At 29.1% G+C, this 21,425-nt stretch overlaps 3 protein-coding genes and 1 non-coding gene across 5 annotated transcripts; 2 read left to right on the top strand and 2 right to left on the bottom strand.

The window, feature by feature from the left end:
- Window positions 1–582: 582 nt before the first annotated feature.
- On the bottom strand, window positions 583–2,127 carry LOC124941561 (protein FAR-RED IMPAIRED RESPONSE 1-like). Its single transcript, XM_047481901.1, has one exon. The coding sequence runs from the start codon at window positions 2,125–2,127 to the stop codon at window positions 583–585; it is 1,545 nt and encodes a 514-aa protein (XP_047337857.1).
- Window positions 2,128–6,352: 4,225 nt separating this feature from the next.
- Window positions 6,353–11,696, top strand: LOC124942325 (shaggy-related protein kinase NtK-1-like). 2 transcript variants are annotated; one of them, XM_047482804.1, is made up of 13 exons: window positions 6,353–6,485; window positions 8,157–8,276; window positions 8,724–8,816; window positions 9,337–9,396; window positions 9,485–9,757; window positions 10,116–10,190; window positions 10,422–10,478; window positions 10,570–10,710; window positions 10,799–10,849; window positions 10,947–11,042; window positions 11,117–11,200; window positions 11,285–11,387; window positions 11,462–11,696. In XM_047482804.1, exons 2-13 carry the CDS (start codon window positions 8,160–8,162, stop codon window positions 11,542–11,544), a joined length of 1,233 nt encoding a protein of 410 aa, XP_047338760.1. In that variant the 5' UTR covers window positions 6,353–6,485; window positions 8,157–8,159; the 3' UTR covers window positions 11,545–11,696. The 2 variants fall into 2 exon arrangements, with proteins under 2 accessions (XP_047338760.1, XP_047338759.1); XM_047482803.1 differs by lacking the exon at window positions 6,353–6,485 and adding an exon at window positions 7,007–7,027.
- A 2,655-nt stretch (window positions 11,697–14,351) lies between these two features.
- TRNAN-GUU lies at window positions 14,352–14,425 on the top strand. Its single transcript has one exon. It is a non-coding gene; the product is annotated as a tRNA-Asn (tRNA).
- Window positions 14,426–16,255: 1,830 nt separating this feature from the next.
- LOC124942306 (mediator of RNA polymerase II transcription subunit 17) lies at window positions 16,256–20,437 on the bottom strand. Its single transcript, XM_047482783.1, has 9 exons — window positions 20,322–20,437; window positions 19,656–19,755; window positions 19,369–19,576; window positions 19,009–19,122; window positions 18,796–18,881; window positions 18,318–18,669; window positions 17,574–17,984; window positions 17,216–17,494; window positions 16,256–16,698 (listed from the first exon to the last, which is right to left on the bottom strand). Exons 2-9 carry the CDS (start codon window positions 19,742–19,744, stop codon window positions 16,384–16,386), a joined length of 1,854 nt encoding a protein of 617 aa, XP_047338739.1. The 5' UTR covers window positions 19,745–19,755; window positions 20,322–20,437; the 3' UTR covers window positions 16,256–16,383.
- Window positions 20,438–21,425: the final 988 nt, after the last annotated feature.

Below are 21,425 nucleotides of genomic sequence, written 5' to 3'. Positions count from 1 at the left end.
GTAGCGAATGGGGCAACGAACGAAGAGTGCTGATTAGACATGCTGACTCATTATTTATTTATTTCTCTTTTATATTTATTAATAATATTCTCTCTCTTCTTATTAATTACATTTTCTCCCCCTCTCTCTTAAATAAGACGCATTCAATAAAAATATTATTTTTTTATTATTAAAAATACTTAATAATTTATCTCTTTAATTTTTATTATTATAAATATTCTTTTTTTTAAATTATTGTAAATGTCACTATAAACACGCATTTTAATTATTTTTCTCTCTCAATAATTTGTTTTATTTTATTTATTGAAAAATATAAATTTTATTTTCAATAATAAAAATGACTCAAATTAAAATAAATAATAATTAATTGTGTTAATTAAAATTTATATATAAGAGAATAAAAAAAATATATTTTTTAATTCAATTAATTAATTCTATCATCTATCTATTTAATAATATATATTAATAATAAAAACAAAAATTATTAATCATTTTACTCAACGGATTGATTCTCTTTTTTAAACTTAAGTGTTATTTCTCTTTCTTTTCTCTCTTTAAAAATCTCTTTCTTTTCATGTCGGTTCATCTTCGGAATTTACCAGTGTAATGTACCACAAAACAAACTTTTCGTAGGGGTTCTCCTTTTGTCCCCAACATAGTCTCTACTACTTCAAATATCAAAGTTGTTTCTTCTTCTTTTACTAGTGAGGCATTGCAAAACATTAATCCTCTTAATTCATCTTGAAACAATTTTAATATCGTGTTAGTGTACACACTTTGAAATTGTCTCTCAATAGGATAACCAGTTATTACGGGCATGATTGAATTGAAAGAAATGAAATCCATTTTTTTTTCATTTTCAATCTTACTCTTCAAAGCATTATCATACTGCTCAACAAATTGTTTTAATGATGTCTTAGAATGCACATAGTCATCAAAAAATGCATTCATACTTTCACTTCTCTGAGATGTGGACATACCTGCCCAAAATTTATCTTTGACATATACAGGCATCCATTTATTACGTTCTTCATGCAGAGATGTCAACCAAATATTATTGTCCAAGTTAAACTCCTTAATCATTTTCTGCCAATTCTCATCACATTCATCAACTGTAAGGGAGTTATACACAATGGTCTTCAATTGTTTCTTTATCATTTTATACTGAGAATGACTACCTAATTTAGCTGGAATTTTTTTCATTATATGCCAAAGACATAAACGATGTTGAGAATTCGGAAATACCTCTTCAATTGTAATTGTCATTGCGCGACATTGGTCCGTAATTATAGCTTTTGGAGCACGTCCAAGCATACACGTCAACCAAGATTTGAATAACCATATGAATGATTCTATATTTTCACAAGATAATAATCCACATCCAAGTAAAATAGATTGACCATGATGATTCACCCCAACAAATGGAGCAAATGGCATGTCATAACTATTGGTTAAATAGGTTGTATCAAATGTAATGACATCAGAAAAATAATCATATGTAGCTCTTGATCTAGCATCCGCCCAAAAAACATTTTTAATTCGAGATTCACCATCTAAATCAAGCACATAGAAGAAGTTTGAGTTCCTACTTTGCATTCGACAAAAATAATTACTTAATGCTTCAGCATCTCCATCCCCTAACCTCAATCTTCTAGCTTCTGAAATATAATTTCTACAACTTCTTTCATCAAATGGTAGATTATCATAACCTCCAGCCTCAACTACAAAGGATTGAAAACTTTTACTTAAAGTTATTCCAGCTTGATCATTTAACTCCAATTTTCTCTTTGTAGTTGAATCGAGCATTTTATTACATCTAAAATGTCTTGATTTTCCAGGGCTCAAATTATGATTGTGTTGAAGGTGTACAGAAGTGATCTCAAAAGTTTTATCATCTCGAACAATAACATTAATTTTGGCTTTACAATTCGTCTTAGTATAAGGTCTCGGTTGTAATACATTTTTCGAACGAGATACTCTATTACCACTTTTGGCACATCCGATGGAAAAATATTTTTGTTTATTATCATCTCCATTTTTACCACCAAGTTTGGAGATACCAAAACCAACACTCTGACCATAAGATTTATAAAAATTACGAACTTCGTCTTCAGATGAAAAAATCATTCCAATCTCAAGAAGTTTAATCTCATTTGAACTAGATGAAGATGGGTCATGATGCACATCATTTTTGTTATCTTTCACTTCATTTGAAATTGGACCACTAGGAGACAAACCCTTAACTACTAACATGATTCAGCTCAAACCACAAACTACTAATATTCAAGATAGATACAACTCAAATCACCAACAACTAATATTCAACATAGATAAAATACCACTAAGAGAGAATAACTAACATGGTGTGCAAGTTGAATGTTGTTGATTGAGCTTTTGTAGTTGATTGACCTTTATGTAGTTGATTGAGCTTCAATAGTTGATTGAGTTTCTAATAAATTCGGAAGATGAACCGACATGAAAAGAAAAAGATTTTTAAGGAGAGAAAATAGAGAGAAATAACACTTAAGTTTAAAAAAGAGAATCAATCCGTTGAGTAAAATGATTAATAATTTTTGTTTTTATTATTAATATATATTATTAAATGGATAGATGATAGAATTAATTAATTGAATTAAAAAATATATTTTTTTTATTCTCTTATATATAAATTTTAATTAACACAATTAATTATTATTTATTTTAATTTGAGTCATTTTTATTATTGAAAATAAAATTTATATTTTTCAATAAATAAAATAAAACAATGAGAGAGAAAAATAATTAAAATGCGTGTTTATAGTGACATTTACAATAATTTTAAAAAAAGAATATTTATAATAATAAAAATTAAAGAGATAAATTATTAAGTGTTTTTTAATAATAAAAAAATAATATTTTTATTGAATGCGTCTTATTTAAGAGAGAGCGGGAGAAAATGTAATTAATAAGAAGAGAGAATATTATTAATAAATATAAAAGAGAAATAAATAAATAATGAGTCAGCATGTCGTTTCGCTGCCCCATTCGCTACAAATTTTTCGCTCCCCTATCATTACTCTATTTACAATTATCCATAATTAATACTAAATTATTATGGATAACTACAACAATAATCCAAACACTCCCGCTGATTTTATCTTGAATATGAAAGTTTTCGACAATTCAAGCGTAAGAATCCAGTGTGGCAAAATATGATGTCGTCAGGAGATAATTACGGTATATCTCAGAATTCGCCTCAAAACTTTTATCAAAACTCCCAACAAAATTAATTATTATTTTAAAAAATTAAAAAATATTATTATTATGTATAAAAATTAGAAATTAAATATTATTATTATATTTAAAAATTATTTATTATTTTTTTAATTTAAAAATAAAAATAATATTTTTTAATTCAGGATCAATATTTTGTTGATTATTGATAAGCACAATTACCAAAATCTTAGTCATAAAGTTCTTTTCAGAATCATGACTATGGTAATGACCAAAAATGGGTTATTGATAGAGATGCTCTAAACAGAGAAAAAAAATCACAAACAAGACAATTAATTCAGTTCGATTATAATGTAGTTTCAAGATGTCATCTTTAATCATATTCACAATTATTCAATTTTTTTCATAATCTTATGTAATTAATAAAGATAAAATGAATCTGATCAATTTCCCTAAAAACTTAATAAGTTAAGTCGTATTAGACTCCTAAAAACAAATTTTATTTCAAAAAGATAGTTTGTAGACATTACTCAATAATCCTTCAGAGTACGTTGCATAAATCGCACATGCCAAACTTATGTTATAAAATACTAGGTTTGATGCTTCATCAAATAATTGGTCAAATATTTTGATTATTTAATATAAATAACTCAAAAGACTCATTAAAATAATTTTTGAATTATTTCAATAATCTTGGTTATATGTTTATATAAATGATTTTTTGGTAAAGAAATTTAAAGTGTATAAATATATAATGATAAAAGAAATTTTAAAATAAAATTAATTTTAATTAATAAATTGAATTATTTTATTAATAAAAAAATAGTAAAATAATGTTCAATTATGTAATAATTATTTTTAAAATATCAACTATACAAAGTCAAATGAACATATCTACATTGAAAAATCCAATTATTTTAATAAAACCTTATCAATCAAAAGTATTTTTAATTAAGTTTTTTTTTAAATTATTTCATTTATCTTTTATCAATTAATCACTTAATTCATTAACAAAAATATTAAAATAATTTTTATTTAAAAAATAAATAAACTCCTTTATCATTATATATATTAATACTTTTTAAATATTTTTATAAAAAAAATATTTATTTTTTTAAAATCAACCCCACTCATCCTTATTTAAATATTCTCAATTTATTACAATAAACTGTCTCAACTGTCAAGTAAGTGTTACATTGAAAAATGAAATAATTGAAATATCTAGGATTGGGGCATCAGGGCTGGAAGAGAGGGCCCAATTTATTTGTATAATTGGATTAATTAATAATTTATTAGTTTTATTTTGACCATTAATCATTTCCTAACTGTCTACAGACAGGACAGCAAAGCTTCCCTAATCAACCATTTGCTTTGAATTCTTTATTTTTCAATGACCATTTTAAAACATTTTTATATATTAAACTTAATTTTAGACAATTTTTTAAGATATATTTTAAAAATTATAAGTTATTTTTATCATAATTTGAATTAGGATACTCTCTTTTAAGCATGATTTATATGAACTCACAATCTACCATTTTATTTTAAGTTCAAATGATTTAAATATTCAATTTTTTTTGTTATTGGTGTGTTTGTTGTATTGTGCCATAATCAAAGGATGATTTTTATTTGTACAAGTTAATTCTTTATAAAAATGTTAGGTGTTTTAATTTTCAGACACGCTATACAAAAAATATCCCCGTTTAATTACTATCGTAATGTGTTGTCGTGTTATAAGAAAATCAAATGTTAATTTCTTTTAATAGTAATATAATATATTAATTTTGGGTGTGATTGTGTTTAGAAGTTTTCTCTATACCATAAAAAGAACATTATAATTTAGTTACTATCACATGTTTTGTCTTGTTAGGTCAAAATTTAGCTACAAATCTAATCAATTATTGGGTTAGGAATGGATTTAAAGAAGAAGATAAAAAGCTTGTTAAAGATTATAAAATTGTCAAGATCTTTTTTATAATTTAATTTAGAAATTAAGAAATATTATAGATAACTTTGTATTATTTGATAAAATGCATATCTTTTTGTTAAAATAAATTGCATTTTAAAATTAAAAAAATAACATGTAAATAACTATAATCTAATTATTGCTACAAATAATTTAATTAAGAGACTAAAATCTAGTTAATTCTTTCATTTAAATATGGTCATCCTTCATATATATATATATATATATATATATATATATATATATATATATATATATATATATAAATGATTTTTTTAATATTAATACCATGATTATTTTTCCAACCAAGTTTAGGGTAATCTAATTGTATATCTCTATAGATTTCTATAGATAAATTGTCTTCAAATGGATTAAATATTTGTCTATCTATAGATAAATTGATAATAATTTCATCACAATTAGTGTTATAATTTATATTAATTACTTTCAATATTTTTCTTTATCAGATTATTTTCTATAAATACAGTTTTTTTTAGTCATTTAAATCTTTGGTCAATTTGTTTTTAGGGATTGCTTTGATTCATATTTTTTATATAAAACTTTAGTTATTTAAAAATAATAATTGATGATAATTTTAAAAAAGTGAGTTTTTTTCTTTCTTAATTACAATGATAAATAAAAATAAATTTAAGATAAAGAGTATTTTGATTAACCGGTGAATTAAATGATATTTGATTATGTTGAGTTATTTAAACAGCTCTAACCGAGCAAGCCCTTTAAGTTTATTTGTCGTCATACAAAAAACGTCATAATTTAAATACCATCACAACTGTATTTTGTCGTATTAAGTCGGAAATAAAGATTAATATCCAGTTCATTAAAATGTTAAGAGGTTTGTTTTTCGAAAATTAATTATTTAGTGAGTGTTTTATCGTGTTATAAGAAAATCAAAAATGTTATTTTTTAAATTTTCTTAACTAAAAGTATGATTATTTTCGTATCAAATAACATGAAAATAAACTATATTATTTTGAAAAAAAAACGATAAATTGTATAAATAAGAATACAAATTGTGAAATACTCATAATATACTTAATTATTTATATTAAATAAATTGAAATAATAGATTGTTATTAATATTTATTACCAAAAAATCCAATTTCTGAATGAATATGGCCCAAAGCAATTAATTACAATACAATAATGATTAAATGATTTAGTAAGGAAGAATCAAAAGGTAGAAGAATCACAGCCAAATAGTACTATATATCCATCTCTCTCTCTCTTTCTCTCATTTGGAGATGATTTTGCAGCGCCAGCTCCATTGCAGTTTTCTTATTAACAGGTAGTTTCTCTCGTCTCTTTTCGCCGCTTCATTTTGAGCTGATTCATGTCTATGGATTTGTTATGGAATTACTGGATCGAGTAGTGTTCTTTTGAGACTGTATTGTTTGTTAAGTTTGAATGTTTTGCTATGAATCAGGCTCCGATTTGAGGTTAAACTTGTTTATGTGCTCAAATGGAGGTTATACTTGTTATTTTGAAAATTTATGATGTTTATTTGTGATCATACGGTTAAGAAATTGAATCTACTCTCTTGTTAGTTCGTTCTATTGATTGTGTAGCTGTTGAACAGTTCTAATTAGCATGTTTGTGTATCTATTGTTTGAGCTGATGAATGTGCTCAAATGGAGGTTAAATGTGCTTTTTGAAATTTATGATGTTTATTTGTGATCATACGATTGAATCTACTGCTTTCTTATGTAGTTGTTGAGCAGTTCTAGTTTGTGTTGAAACGCTCATACTTCATGTGACTGGAAGTGAAGTTCTTATTCGGCCTGTGTTTGTGTATTTATCGTTTGAGCTGATGAATGTGCTCAAATGGAGGTTAAATGTGTTTTTGAAATTTATGATGTTTATTTGTGATCATACGGTTGAATCTACTGCTTTTTTATGTAGTTGTTGAGAAGTTCTAGTTTGTGTTGAAACGCTCATACTTCATGTGACTGGAAGTGAACTGCTTATTTGGCTTGTGTTTGCGTATCTATTGTTTGAGCTGATGAATGTGTGCTCAAATGGAGGTTAAAAGTGTTTTTGAAATTTATGATGTTTATTTGTGATCATACGGTTGAATCTACTCTCTTTGATTTTTGCTAAAATTGAATCTATTCTCTTGTAAGTTTGTTCTATGATGACTGCTTGATTATGTAGTTGTTGAGCAGTTCTAGTTAGCGTTGAAACGCTGTGACTGGAAGTGAACTGCTTATTTGGCCTGTGTTTGCGTATCTATCGTTTGAGCTGATGAATGTGTTGAAATGGAGGTTAAATGTGTTTTGAAATTTATGATGTTTATTTGTGATTATAAATTTGAATCTACTCTTTTCGATTTTTGCTAAAATTGAATATACTCTCTTGTCAGTTTGTTCTATGACGACTGCTTTCTTATGTAGTTGTTGAGCAGTTATAGGACTGGCAGTGAACTGTTTATTCGGACTGTGTTTGCATATCTATCGTTTGAGCTGATGAATGTGCTCAAATTGAGGTTAAATGTGTTATGAAATTTATGATGTTTATTTGTGATCATACGATTGAATCTACTCTCATCGATTTTTGATTGAGTCTACTCTCTTGTCAGCTCGTTCTATGATGACTACTTTCTTATGTAGTTGTTGAGCAGTTCTAGTTAGCGTTGAAACGCACATACTTCATGTGACTGGAAGTGAATTGCTTATTTGGCTATCATTTGTCTCATTCACATTCTACTAATTGTACAGTTTATTAGTCGGCCATCAGTAAAATGACATGAATTTTTGTTCAAAATTAGTAGGTTTTGTGTAATCACACAAGAATAGCGCATCTGCTTCTTAATCCTGTATGTTCAAGCCTGTTGAAATATTTTGTAACTTATATAAACCGTAGTGCTAGGAAGACATGTTTTTGATTGGAAAATTCCATAAGCTGTTTTGGGTTATAGAACTGTAGAAGATTCATTTGGCTGAACATTTTATTTTTCCAGCTAATGACTTCAGTAGGTGTTGCACCAATGTCCGGGGTGATGAAGGATTCCAGTGATCATGCTGCTGGTGTAGAAAAGTTACCTGCTGAGATGAGTGATATGAAGATTAGGGATGACAAGGTATCATAATTGATAAATCCCTTTCTTAATATTTGTGAAACTATGATTTCTTGCACTTGTATGTTTTCGAGGACTTTCGCAATTAATACAGGATTTTAATTGTTTCGAGAGAGGTTTCTGGTTGGAGTTGATTCTTAGGTCAAGCGATGCATGGAAACAAACCCTAAGCTATTATGTATATATATGACTCTTAATGATAATTATAAATCATAATCTAATTTCTAGTTCTAACGTAGTTTCCTCCCATTGGTCGTGTTTTCCTTTAATTCGCCCGTTCATCCTAGCCTTTGATTGTTTTTACTTATTGCGATTCCATCGTAGACTTTGGTTGCGGAGTAAAACTTAGTTTCTAAATGTCTCCTGTAACATTATCATTGTCCCCTTTCCAATAATTATATTCCCTATTTCCTTTGGTTACTAAACTGAACCCTTTGTTTATAAATTTAGGAAGTTGAAGCTACAGTTATTGATGGTAATGGGACAGAGACAGGTCATATAATTGTAACAACTATTGGTGGTCGCAATGGGCAGCCAAAGCAGGTATTCCACCTTCCATATTTGATATTTTTCATTGAAAATGATAAATTAGATGCCACATTCATGGAGAACTAAAATTTGCATGTATTTTTGTTCTTGTCACATTTCATGATTATTTATGACTAGATTGTTATGCTGTACTATCTAGGAAGTGTCCAAACAAACAATTACAACACTAAAGGAATGGAAGTGTGTCAATCCCCTTTTAACATGGTGAATTTGGTTTGATATGAATCGAATTTGCATGAAGCTAACAAATATCAAGAACATCAACCCTACATGCATTCGTTTGCATAAAAATAGATAATCTTGAAATCATTCACTTACATCCCTCCCTTTCTTTTACTTGAATTCATCTTTATTGAATAAGTTAATTAAGTGTGCATTCTTTTCCCCGGTCGCTAATTATTGCTTGTTAGCGATGCCAATTCATTCTTTGTTATTATTTAGTTATTTTTATTTATGTTCCCTTTTCTATTACTTGCACTGAATACATCCATTATGACTTGCTTGCGTATATTAGACTATCAGCTACATGGCCGAGCGTGCAGTTGGACAAGGGTCTTTTGGAGTTGTATTCCAGGTAAGATTATGCTCTCCTACATTTTAAGGGTTATGTGCCAAGTAATGACATAACAAAATGAAATAATGTTGAGATTCTTATTGTGCAGGCCAAGTGCTTAGAGACAGGGGAAACTGTAGCAATAAAGAAGGTTCTTCAGGACAAAAGATACAAGAACAGGGAGCTACAAACGATGCGTCTTCTTGACCATCCGAATGTAGTGGCTTTGAAACATTGTTTCTTCTCCACAACCGATAAGGATGAATTATTTCTTAACCTGGTGCTGGAGTATGTTCCAGAGACAGCGTATCGAGTAATTAAACACTACAATAAGCTGAACCAACGGATGCCTATTATTTATGTGAAGCTCTATTCCTATCAGGTATAGTTCTTCCTTCTAGTGCAAAAGTGTAAAATCTGTGCTTTTGGCTAGATTTTTCAAATGAATGGATGTACTTCTTTGCTGATCATTTCAATTATACTTCATGAAAAACTTTTATATATTTTTTTGAAATGTTAAAGTTTGAATCTTTCTTGATGAAAAACATTTATGTTCTAGTTGTAATTCTTATGTATCATATTTAGTTTGGATTATCATCCCGAAAGTTATTACTTATGTTGCATTTATGTTTTTGGATTTTACTTTTACATTCCTTAGAAGCGACTGTACTCTTTTTAAAGATATTGTTGGTGTGCAATCCTCGATTTTTAGAGGCCATAATTTGTTTACCATTTGGCAGATATTCAGGGCTTTGTCATACATACACCGCTCCATTGGAGTATGTCACAGAGACATCAAACCTCAAAATCTTCTGGTATGGCTTTCTGATTTTTGTTGATTGTCATGCTTTGTAGTATGATCAACTGCTCTTTAATCTAACAATGTGTCTGGTCTCGAAAAACGTTTTATCTATGAATAGGGTTCCTTGTAATGGAACAAGAGATAATAAGAATTCTTTGGTGACTTTTATTTTTTCTTTCTTTGTAAAATTTAAGTATGCAATGAATATCTACATAGCTCTCACTTTACAGTTATTTTCCTACAGGTTAATCCTCATACTCACCAGCTGAAGATTTGTGATTTTGGAAGTGCAAAAATCTTGGTACGTAGAGCAATTTTATTATTCCATTCGTTTTCATCTGTTTAATCATGCACATATCTTTTACAATGAATATTTACCAACATTTGGACAGGTAAAAGGGGAGCCGAACATTTCTTATATATGCTCTAGGTACTATAGGGCACCCGAACTTATTTTTGGAGCCACGGAGTACAGTACAGCTATTGACATCTGGTCAGCTGGATGTGTTCTCGCTGAACTACTACTTGGACAGGTTAAACTTTTAATTTCTTTTTGGAATATGAAATATTCTATCTTTTTTTTCCTTTAGGGTTTCCTTAAATTTAAGAATACTTTCTCAGCCTTTGTTCCCCGGTGAAAATGGAGTAGATCAGTTAGTGGAGATTATTAAGGTAATCCACAAATGAAGAAAATTCGCATTAAATTCCTAATATTCTAATATTCTATTGCTAGGGAATGGATCACGATGTTTTAAATTGTGTTAAACAGGTTTTGGGTACTCCGACTAGGGAGGAAATCAGATGCATGAACCCTAACTACAATGAATTTAGGTTTCCACAGATCAAAGCTCACCCATGGCATAAGGTTACTTACACAAGCCTTAAAGTATGTTTTATTTGAAAACGATAATATATTAATGAAATGTTTTGTTTTGTCAGATATTCTACAAACATATGCCTCCAGAAGCTGTTGACCTTGTCTCAAGATTGCTGCAATATTCTCCTGACCTACGCAGCTCGGCTGTGAGTACACATTGTTCATTTTCGAAAAACAAATTAAAAATGTACGTTTGAATACACTTGAACATTGTTTATTTATTATTGCAGATGGATGCAATGATACATCCTTTCTTCGACGAGTTGCGTGATACAAACACACGCCTGCCAAATGGACGGCTTCTTCCTCCGTTATTTAACTTTAAGGCTAACGGTAAAGCAATATCCACTGTGATTTTTGGATTTTAATTTTACGAATCTGTCCTAACCGCGTTTATTATACTGCAGAACTGGAGGGTGTGCACCCAGAGGTGTTGGTAAGACTAATTCCGAGCCATGCGAGAAAGCAATGCACATTCCCGGGGATGTAAAGAAGAGAAGTGGATAGGATAAAGCTAACTAGATTATTTCTTATTTGCTTTGATCCTTCTGTTTATTATTGTTACTTTGTTTAATGTGATTTGGTATTGTTTTTTAAAAGCAGACTTAGATTGTGCAAGAGAACATGGAAATTGACATTTTATGTTTTGAAATTTAAGGCTTTGTACAAGTCTTATTTCATCTCATTGTTGCTAAAAAATACAAACAATTTTTTGGTAACTTTTTATCTTAGTATATTCGAAAGTTTGGGGGTAGATCAAAAGTATTATGATAGATTTATGCTAAATTCTTTCCAATAATTAATTCTAGTTTAAGAAAAAAGGTTTTTAATGCTTTAAAAGATTAACTATTTTTCATATTTTACACTGAAGTGAGCTTATTTGAGATTTTTATTGACTTTTAAAAAAAATTTGTTTGATATTAAAAGTTAGTTATTTGAAATTTTAGTTTGTTGAATTATTATAACGTTGTTTTTTATTTAAATTAAAAAAATTGAAGTAAGAGTATTTTGATAATTTGATTTATAAAATCATGAGTGTATAATTTGATTTATAAAATCATGAGTGTAATAGGCTTATTAGGTTGAGTTTTTTTTTAAAACTAAATGTATTCATGCAAATAATTTGATTATATTAAATATTCTTTATCTGAGTTTTTTATTGACTTTTTTAAAAAAAATTTGTTTTATAATAAAAATTATATTATTTGAGTTTTTAGATGGTAGAATTATTAGAACGTTGTTTTCTATTTAAAATTTAATTTTTATAAAAATAAAGTTATTTTGATAATTTGATTGATGAAATCATTAATGTAATGGATTAATGTAATGGGTTCATTTCATTCCAGTTTTTCAGCTAAACATGCATTTATACAAATAACTTGATTATATAAATTAAATATACATAAATAATTGTATTTTTTTATATTATTATTATTACTCTCAAATAATTAAATCTTGTTTGTTTAAACGTGTTTGATGAAAATATAAACTCTATTATTTTTGTTGTTATATTTAAATCATTATCATTTATATTACATTATATCTTTTAAAAAATATATTCATAAATAATTATTTGTGAATTTTATAAATATAACAATTTAGTTTATTATTTTTTAAATACATAAAAAAAAATTAAATATGATATCAATAATTAATAATAAAAAATTTATATAAAAAACAATACTACATAGTTATCAATTATTACTATCAATACTAGTTAAAAATAATTTATAGCTATAATGTTTGTATAAATGAGTATATGTATAATTATTTTTATTTTTATTATTTGAAGAAGAGAAAACATGTTCTAACATTTTTATACATGAATTCTTTATCATTAATTAATAAATATATATATTTAAAATAAAATAACAGTCTACAAAAATGGCGGTTATGAGAGACTGAATGATAGCGTTAAAGCTACACTGAAGAATATCCCTCACTCTCACTTCCTCGTCGCCGGCGATTATCTTGACCGGCGCACCGTTTATTTTCCGGCAATTGAAGTTCGAGTTTTCCGGTGAGTAACCGTTTCTCTCTTTAGCTTCGCCAACAATGATTATCTTCTATTCGCTTATATTTGATTCTAAGCTCAATTTATTGTTCTAGCTTGTTGAGTTTCAATTTAAGTTGCGATTCAAATTGTAATCGGTACAGATTATGTTTCAGATCAATAAATGATTGTTTGTGTTTGCGGCAGTTTAGATTCGTTGTTTATTTTCTTCATGATTCAATCACGAGCTTGTCATTTGTTAATGATACACTGTTGAATGTTGATTCTCTTGTTTTAGTATGGATAACAGTTTGAAATGATTTGCGAATGGTTTCTCATTTGATCTGAGAGATTTAGATCAACACAGACAGATAATGCAGTTTCTTTGGCTGAACATTTTCTTTTTACAGGATTCCAGTATTCTTGTTGAGATGATTCAGATGAATGATACAAAGTTTAAGGATCCAGGTATCATTGATCCATTTTCTATGTGTGTTTTTGAAGATTTTCGCAATTGATACAAGGTTTTAATTGTTTCTAGAAAAGTATCTGATAGGAGTTGGTTCTTAGGTCAAGTGAATAAGAAGGAAAAAAGACTCTTTAATCGAGCACATGGATACAAAGTACAAACCCTAACCTATTATCTTTACATTTATGACTTATAATCCTAATCTAATTGGATAAGTAACAAGTGCTAATACTTATGTATATTTAATATTAAATCTTCTCATTGTGTTACACTTTTTCGTTGGTGATAATTTTTTGGTTTGTTTTCATGGTTAATCTCGTTGTGTTTCGGGTGTGTTTAGTGACAAGATGAACACTCGTGTTTTATATTGTTTTTGTCATTATGCTTAAACTACTCTAATTTATATCATATTGCATGAACTGCGGGAAGGTCTTGGTCCATTCATCTTATCCTTTGATTGTTGAGTAAAACCTAGCTTTGAAATGTCTTGTAGTTACAAGTATCAATGTTCCCTTGCCCATAATTATATTCCCTATTTCCTTCAGATACTAAACTAAACCTTTTGTTTGTAAATTTAGGAAGTTGAAGTATGGTTATTGATGGTAATGGGATAGAGGTAGGTCATATAATTGTAAACAACTGTTGATGATCTCATTAATGGGCAGCCAAAGCAGGTATTCCACTTTCTATATTTGATATTTTTTCATTGAAACATCAAACCTGAAAATCTTTTGGTCTAGCTTTGTTATTTTTATTTTTTTTTTATTGCCATGTTTTGTCATACGATCAACTCTGAGAATGTATTTATATTTAAGTTATCCCATATAAATCAAAAGCTGGAATAGCTCAGTTGGTTAGAGCGTGTGGCTGTTAACCACAAGGTCGGAGGTTCAAGCCCTCCTTCTAGCGTGTTTTTGTTTTTTTATGATGTTATTTTTTTCGTGTTCATATCTTTTGCAATGAAAATTTACCCAACATTTTGACTAGTAAAACTAGGTACTATATGGCACCTGAACTTATTTTTGTTAGGATATGGAGTGTTCTTTCTTTAAGGCCATACATTTTGTAGGTTTTCCTTTAACTTGAGATCACACTATTCTATACTTTGAGATTATCAAGGTAACATGTCTCTCCCCAAAAGAAAAGAAAGAACATTACAAAGATGAAGTGAAAAAAATATCATAGCATTAAATGGTTAGTTATTGTTTATTGGGAATCAGATGCATGAACCCTAACTACACTTAATTTAGGTTTTGGTTGGGTGGAAGACTAGACTAGTTTAAACACTAATAATAAATTATATATTATAGTAATCAATCATGTTATTGCTTTTGTTTCATGTGTTGGTTGGACTTGGTCCATGTGTACTTAAAATAAGAAAAAAAAATGAGATGGAGACAAATACAAGTTAGGATCCCCTGATACAGAATCCCGGTTCCCCTCACAGGAAGGGAAGAAAAGTCATATTTAAAAATAAATAAATATTTTTTTTTTCTATTTTGCTTCTCATCATTTTACTTTTATTGAAGTGACAATAACCTAATCTCTTCTAGGTGATAATAATTCAAGTTCTAAAATCATGATAGTTAACTTGTTTTGAAATAGCTTTTTGATTGTTGGTGTTGTTATGTACTTATGTTTTGAATTCAAATCAACTATCTACCAGCTGCATTCATTCTAAATTGGGACCTTCTAACTTTCAAAATATGTCCATTTGGGACTTTTTGATGAAAAAATGACCCTTTCTTCAAAGTAGATCTCATTCTTTTTCTTGTTACTTAACTATATGGATCTCAAAATAAAATAATAGCAAGTTAATGTTTCAGTTTAAAAAGTTAAATTGTCAAAAAAAACAAAAGAGTGATCATAAATTTTTGCGTCTTCACAGTTATTAACTTTTTATCCCCGCTTAAACTCAAAGTTCTACCTTATGAAATCGAACAACTCGTGACTTTGATGAATTTGTTTTATTGTGTGAAATAATGTTATGATTAATTTATTACTTATTTATATTTTTGGATACAATGGGAGGAAAGAGATGTAATAATGGTTGATGATATATGTATATTAGTACATTATTGTTTAAATGTTGTTATAGGATTATTCCTTTTTGCCAACCACTAGGAAGATTGTATTCATATATTGCTTTATTTGTAAACACCTTTTCTTTTCTCTTTTTTACAGATTTATCATCTGGAATCTGGATGTGCATCCCGATCTGAATAATTGAAATAGATAAAAAAAAAAAATAGTAAGATTTGAATCTTTTATTAATTTTTTTTAACACTTTGATTAAAGATGAATATTATAAGCGGTCAATTTGAAAATGTATATTAAAAAAATGACAGAATTGTAATTCAAAATGTCAAACTGACGATTCAATTGTGATTTTCGACTTCCACTTTTTAACCTTTACAATTTGATACTTATTATTATTAAAATTATAAAAAAACGAAATTGGTCTTAACGAAAAAAATTTATGTTATTAATTTAACTATCAAATTTTTTAATAATTAATTATTTATAAAATTTAATATTTTTAGAAACACATGTTTCAATCTTTGAAGATATAATGTTTTTGAAAAATTACTTAAATTAATCATATATATATATATAATTATATATTCTATATTTAAACTCAGATTTAATAATCCAAAAGGGTTCAGTTACAATACTGCCTTATAAAGACAAAAATTCAAAAAAGTAAAACTATATCTAGTAGTATATAGGTGGTTAAACTACTCAAACTAGAACCTCATTTTTACTCTAAAAATAGTTATGGTAGATATTCACCTAAACCAATGAAACAAAAGGCACAACAAACAAGCCTATGAGCTTCAAAACATTGCATCAGAAAGAAAATTGTATTAATTAACCCCACTCCCAGTGCAAGTGCAAAGGCTGACCAAATCCAACAATGTGGAATACAAAACATCGAGTGATAAATGACCAAGGAACTTTCTCGTGTCCGATGATTTACCATTGTAGGGTTCCACAATTCCTTGTTCAATCACCAACCACCAACATATACATCCTACACTATCTTCTGGGTCAATGTGCGCTACCAAGCCGAGTGTTTTTCCTTGGTCCACTTCGAACGACAAAGACAGGTAATCTCGCTTTGCATTCACTCCCACCATAAGTGCCTCCTTATGAAGCCATCTAATAACTTGACTCGCCATCTGCAATCAAAGAATCATAACCATTCTATACTAGGAATTGCAAATTCAGAAATTTGGGTCTTACTTCAACTTACTTAATAAAACCTTGTTTTTTATATTGGGTTATTTGCCAATTTGCCCTTTTTCAATATAGTTTAATAAAAGAAATACAGGGTAACCAAATTGGAGACTCATAGCTCGGTAGTAGACCAAAAGTAGTCATGGGCTCGAGTCTACACACCCGAACAATTTACAAAAGAAAGGGGTAACCAAATTGGTTCATGGTTAGAAGTGATGCGATTAATCCTGAAGGAGGAACCCACTAATGTAGCACACGGGTAGCTGAAGTGGAGGTCATAACTGTAGGGGTAATTAGAGTTTACCAAATTCAAAAAAAAATATGGCCTTATTTGATATGGGGTTATTTGAATAATCAACTTTGTTTTTTCAAAAAACCTTGTTTGATGTATAAAGTGAAGTGGGTGAACAAAATGTTCTCATTATGCAATATTTTAAATAATGAGAACTGAGAAAATACCAGCTGTAGAAGAATGGTAGAAAGATTTGATAAACCACATTCATATCTTTTTATAGAGCAGGTAATCTCAGGTCTTCCTTTGAAAAGTCCAACAACATTTGGAGCACCTTCGCCTTCTATGGTAATGCGATCATCTTCAACCACAATCTTAGTTCGGAATTGTGACGTTACTCCATCATGAAGGATTGATTGAGGAACATTCATGAAGAGTGTCCATGAAGAAGTTCGAGAATGCCAAGAAGGATGCGACATCAGATGGACATATGGTATCCCCGAAACCTTTGGACAAGGAAAACAGTATATTATTCGACAAAAATAATGGCTTGATAAATCCCGTAAAGTAGAATTCCATACTTACCAAAGATTCAAGTTCATTTAGAACTTTGTTTGAAAAGATCCTGTGAGCAAGGGAGATACAAAAATGGCCCAGCAAATTAGACACATCCTTTGGCTGGTTTGATAACTGAGCTTTGTTCTTTGCCTTTACCAACACATGTTGATGAAAAATTTGCTCCAAGAGAATTTGGTAACAAATTTCACTAGGAAACTTGGATATCTTTTTTGTTTTGTCATGGATTCCTTCTCCCAACTTTGACCTTTCAATTGCCATGGAATCCTCAGTTATTTGATCGTTTTTTTCAGATGATACCATTTGGATGGTTACGGAAACTCCTTGTTCTATGCTTAACTGTAAATAGTTTTCTTGCATCACAATGACTTGCACACCAAAAGATTGGTTAAATGCTTCTCGATTAACCAACTCAAAAACCTGGAACAAGATTTAAAAACAAAATTAATGAAGAAAGAGTGGACCATTGCATAAACTAAAGAACTGATGAAACTGGACTTTTAAGAACTAAATATTTTCATAATCGATAGTTTACGCGAAAATTGCATGAACCGTGGTGAAATAAGTCACAGATACAGAGGTGAATAGGCCTGATATAATGGGTCGGGCTTATCCTATTAGTAGTTGGTTGGTTTATTATAGCTTTATTATAAACCAATCAAGTCATGAGTTTATCAGAAAACTCAACTATATCGGAAACCTCCGAAAAACTCAAAATGTACTAAAAGTATATAAATGTGAAGGATATAATACCAGCTCATTGAATATTGCATAATGTACTTCACGGAGGATTGAATGAGTATCTTTAACACTTGCATCATCGCCCAAGGATTCTTTGTTAGCTTCATGTAATTTGATTGGCAGTGTTGGCTTTTCATCTAAATGCGAAAAACAAAATTGAAGAAAGCGACATGCCCGTGGTGGCAGATTTATGGACAACATTCCAGATGGATCATGTTCAATGCGAACGGCTGATATGGCAGGAGGACGAGATATAGCAGATGGACCATTCAACACATTATCAAATAAATCAATATAAAACCCTTCATTTGCAGGAGATGTGACAGCAATACGTTGCCTTTTGACTTTCCAGTTTTGCTGTAGTCTGCAATTCCATTATCTCTTTCAGAAAATATAACCAAGAGTATAGTGAACACACATATAGATACAAAGTGTCGGAATTAGGAAATTTTGTATTTATTTCGAATGCATGTATAAAATATAACAGAACCTGATAAGGGCTCCATAGAATCGTGCTTCTCTAGTTACTTGCCGTTCCAATGCGTTGGCAGATTGCTTGAAATATTTTCCTAGATGCTATCAAATAAACAGATTTTCTTAGCCGATCGAGCTCTTTATATATAACTACTTTATTAATATTTTATAAAAGGATGATAAGTGACTTTCTGTTAATAGGAGGAAGAATAAGTGGAAAAGAGATTACCCGAAAGCACTGTAGCTTAGTGGCAGTAGATACAGCAAGATCTGCAACATGTTCATTAGGCAACGGTTTTGGCCTGGTCATGCTAGCAACTGTAACCGCATCATTAGCCTCCAGCTACAAGTAATATTAGGGTTCATGAAATGTAAATCGAGCCATTGCTTGTTAGAATTTCATCATTTCAATTTCACATCCATGCCTATATCGAATTAAACCACTCTATTGCTTGAATCATAATTCAATTAAGAAATGATAAACGTAAAATCCTATAGCACAAAATTAAACAGAATACCAGGAAAATTATTGATACAAAGAAACTGCCTAAACCATAGAAGAAATGCAAGGGAAAAACGAGAGACTCACAGTGTTGATGAGGTCGATGATGACAGAGAGCTCTTGTTGAGCCAACTGCAAGTTCTCCACCATGCTCTGCCACGGCCATGAAGTTGCACTCTCCTTAGAAGAAGCAGAGGTTGTCTTTTGCTTCTTGTTAGGATCCTCTCTCCCTACCGCCCACGCGAAATCTATTCTCCGAATTTCATTGACTCTCTTCTCTTCATATCCTACATCACTACCCAGGAAAAGAGAGTGAGATAGAGAAGAGAAAGACAAAGCAGAAGAATTTAAACACGCGAGATTAGGAAAATTACGAAGGGTAGCGCTCAAGTCCATTTTCCTCAATGGCTTCAAGGCGCTTAATTGGAAGCTTGTCTAGAGAAATTTCGAGCTTCTCCTCCATTTTTCTTTCACCTTGACGAGTTTACAAGAACATCCAATGCAAAAGATAACATATTTTTGGTGAGACGAGACAATAACGAGAGAAAATAGAGCAACATTTTACAATACAAACTATAAACTCTACAGATTACCTACTAATGTCTAACATTCAATACATATTTCAGTATAGTTTTCATCTGTTTTTCAGCTCCTAATGAATCAAATATTCATTGTTCAATAACAAATACAGTTTATACTAATACAGTACAGTCCATGAGTTGAAAAGCCTATTCTTTTTTCTAAGAACACAAATTCAGCACAAAAACTAGACAAAACCCAACACATTTTAGCATGTTTCCAACCTATTTCCAATGTGATTAGGTTGAATTTGTTGAGATGTGTTCTAAGTAAAAAGAATGACATCAATCAATACTCATTCAAATAAGTTGTAAGCAATTTACTTTACTAGTAAATCTAGGTTGTAAGCTTCTAAGCAGTTCAATCTAAGCTAAGAAATTACTAAAATTGCAGATTCTAATAAGCTGAAGTACATCAGTTTGCAATTACAAGAGAAAATGAGTTTGAAGTATGAAATATACCTGGACGGAAGCTGTATTACAGGAATAGACGAGTTTGAAGTTTGAAACTTATCACATCAGAAGATACGATTTGAAGAAATCGCGACCTAGAACTGAAGAACGCCGAGCTTGGATTGGAAGAGATGAACAGACTTAAAATATATATATATATTTAAAATTATTATAAAATAGGAAAATTCTAAGAATTTTAAAATATTATTAAATATATAAAAATTAATATATTCATATTATTTATTTTAAAATATATTATTTTTTAATTTAAATAATTTGTTAATAGTTAAATTTATATATTAACAAAAATTAATATATTAATATAATGTATTTTCAAATATATTATTTTTAATTTAAATAATTTATTAATATAAATATATATAACATTAAATATATAATATTAATTATTAAATAATATTATAAATATAAAAAAATAAATAAACAGGTTATATAAGTTACGTATCAAAACTTAACAAATGAACTAGCACTATAAAAAATTTATATATAAATAAAAAAAAAGCACATAAGATCGTAAGAATAAGAGTTTTTTTTATCTTGCTTTAGAATTTTCTTCTTTAATTATGCTCATTAAATAGGAAACATTCCCTACTTTTAGATACAAATTCACCACATCCATTTTGGTATTCTCTTTCATTTAAAACGTTTTCAGTTAGAATCGAATATGTGATCTTGTAAACCGACTCTTACCGTTGTACTATCTTAGTAAATTTTTTTTTTTTAAAGTACGATACGAGAACTTTTCAAAGGTCACCCATCCTAATACTATTGCGGAGTTCTCATATGCTCAACTTAGGTTTCTTCCTAATATGTTTATTATATATTACTCCAGAATTGAAGGGTGTACAACAGAGCTGTTGCTAAGATTGATTCCAAATCATACAAGAAATCAGTGTTATAGTGCATAAAGCTAGCTAGATTTTTCTTCTATCCTTCTATTTATGGTTTCTTTGACATTTATTTGATAGGTCATTACATTTGAAGTTTAAGGATTATGTTACACATTTCTCATTAAAACATTTAGTGTTTATTTGAATAATTTTTATGATAAATTAAAATATTTGTATAGATAAATATTCATTATGTTTATGATTG

The sequence above is a fragment of the Impatiens glandulifera genome, chromosome 6 (genome assembly GCF_907164915.1).
Source record: "Impatiens glandulifera chromosome 6, dImpGla2.1, whole genome shotgun sequence".
NCBI lineage: Eukaryota > Viridiplantae > Streptophyta > Magnoliopsida > Ericales > Balsaminaceae > Impatiens > Impatiens glandulifera.
This window is presented reverse-complemented; position numbering and strand designations above follow the sequence as displayed.

What these genes read in the sequence shown, in the direction of transcription:
- LOC124941561 (XM_047481901.1), bottom strand. Translation starts at nt 2,127, where the DNA reads ATGATTTTTTCATCTGAAGACGAAGTTCGTAATTTTTATAAATCTTAT.
- LOC124942306 (XM_047482783.1), bottom strand. Translation starts at nt 19,744, where the DNA reads ATGGAGGAGAAGCTCGAAATTTCTCTAGACAAGCTTCCAATTAAGCGC. An exon ending in GGACTTGAGCGCTACCCTTC is followed by an intron (nt 19,577 to 19,655) that starts GTAATTTTCCTA and finishes TTTCCTGGGTAG; the next exon opens with TGATGTAGGATATGAAGAGA. An exon ending in TTCTATGGAGCCCTTATCAG is followed by an intron (nt 18,670 to 18,795) that starts GTTCTGTTATAT and finishes ATGGAATTGCAG; the next exon opens with ACTACAGCAAAACTGGAAAG.
- LOC124942325 (XM_047482803.1), top strand. An exon ending in GCAATGGGCAGCCAAAGCAG is followed by an intron (nt 8,817 to 9,336) that starts GTATTCCACCTT and finishes TGCGTATATTAG; the next exon opens with ACTATCAGCTACATGGCCGA. An exon ending in ATTTAACTTTAAGGCTAACG is followed by an intron (nt 11,388 to 11,461) that starts GTAAAGCAATAT and finishes ATTATACTGCAG; the next exon opens with AACTGGAGGGTGTGCACCCA.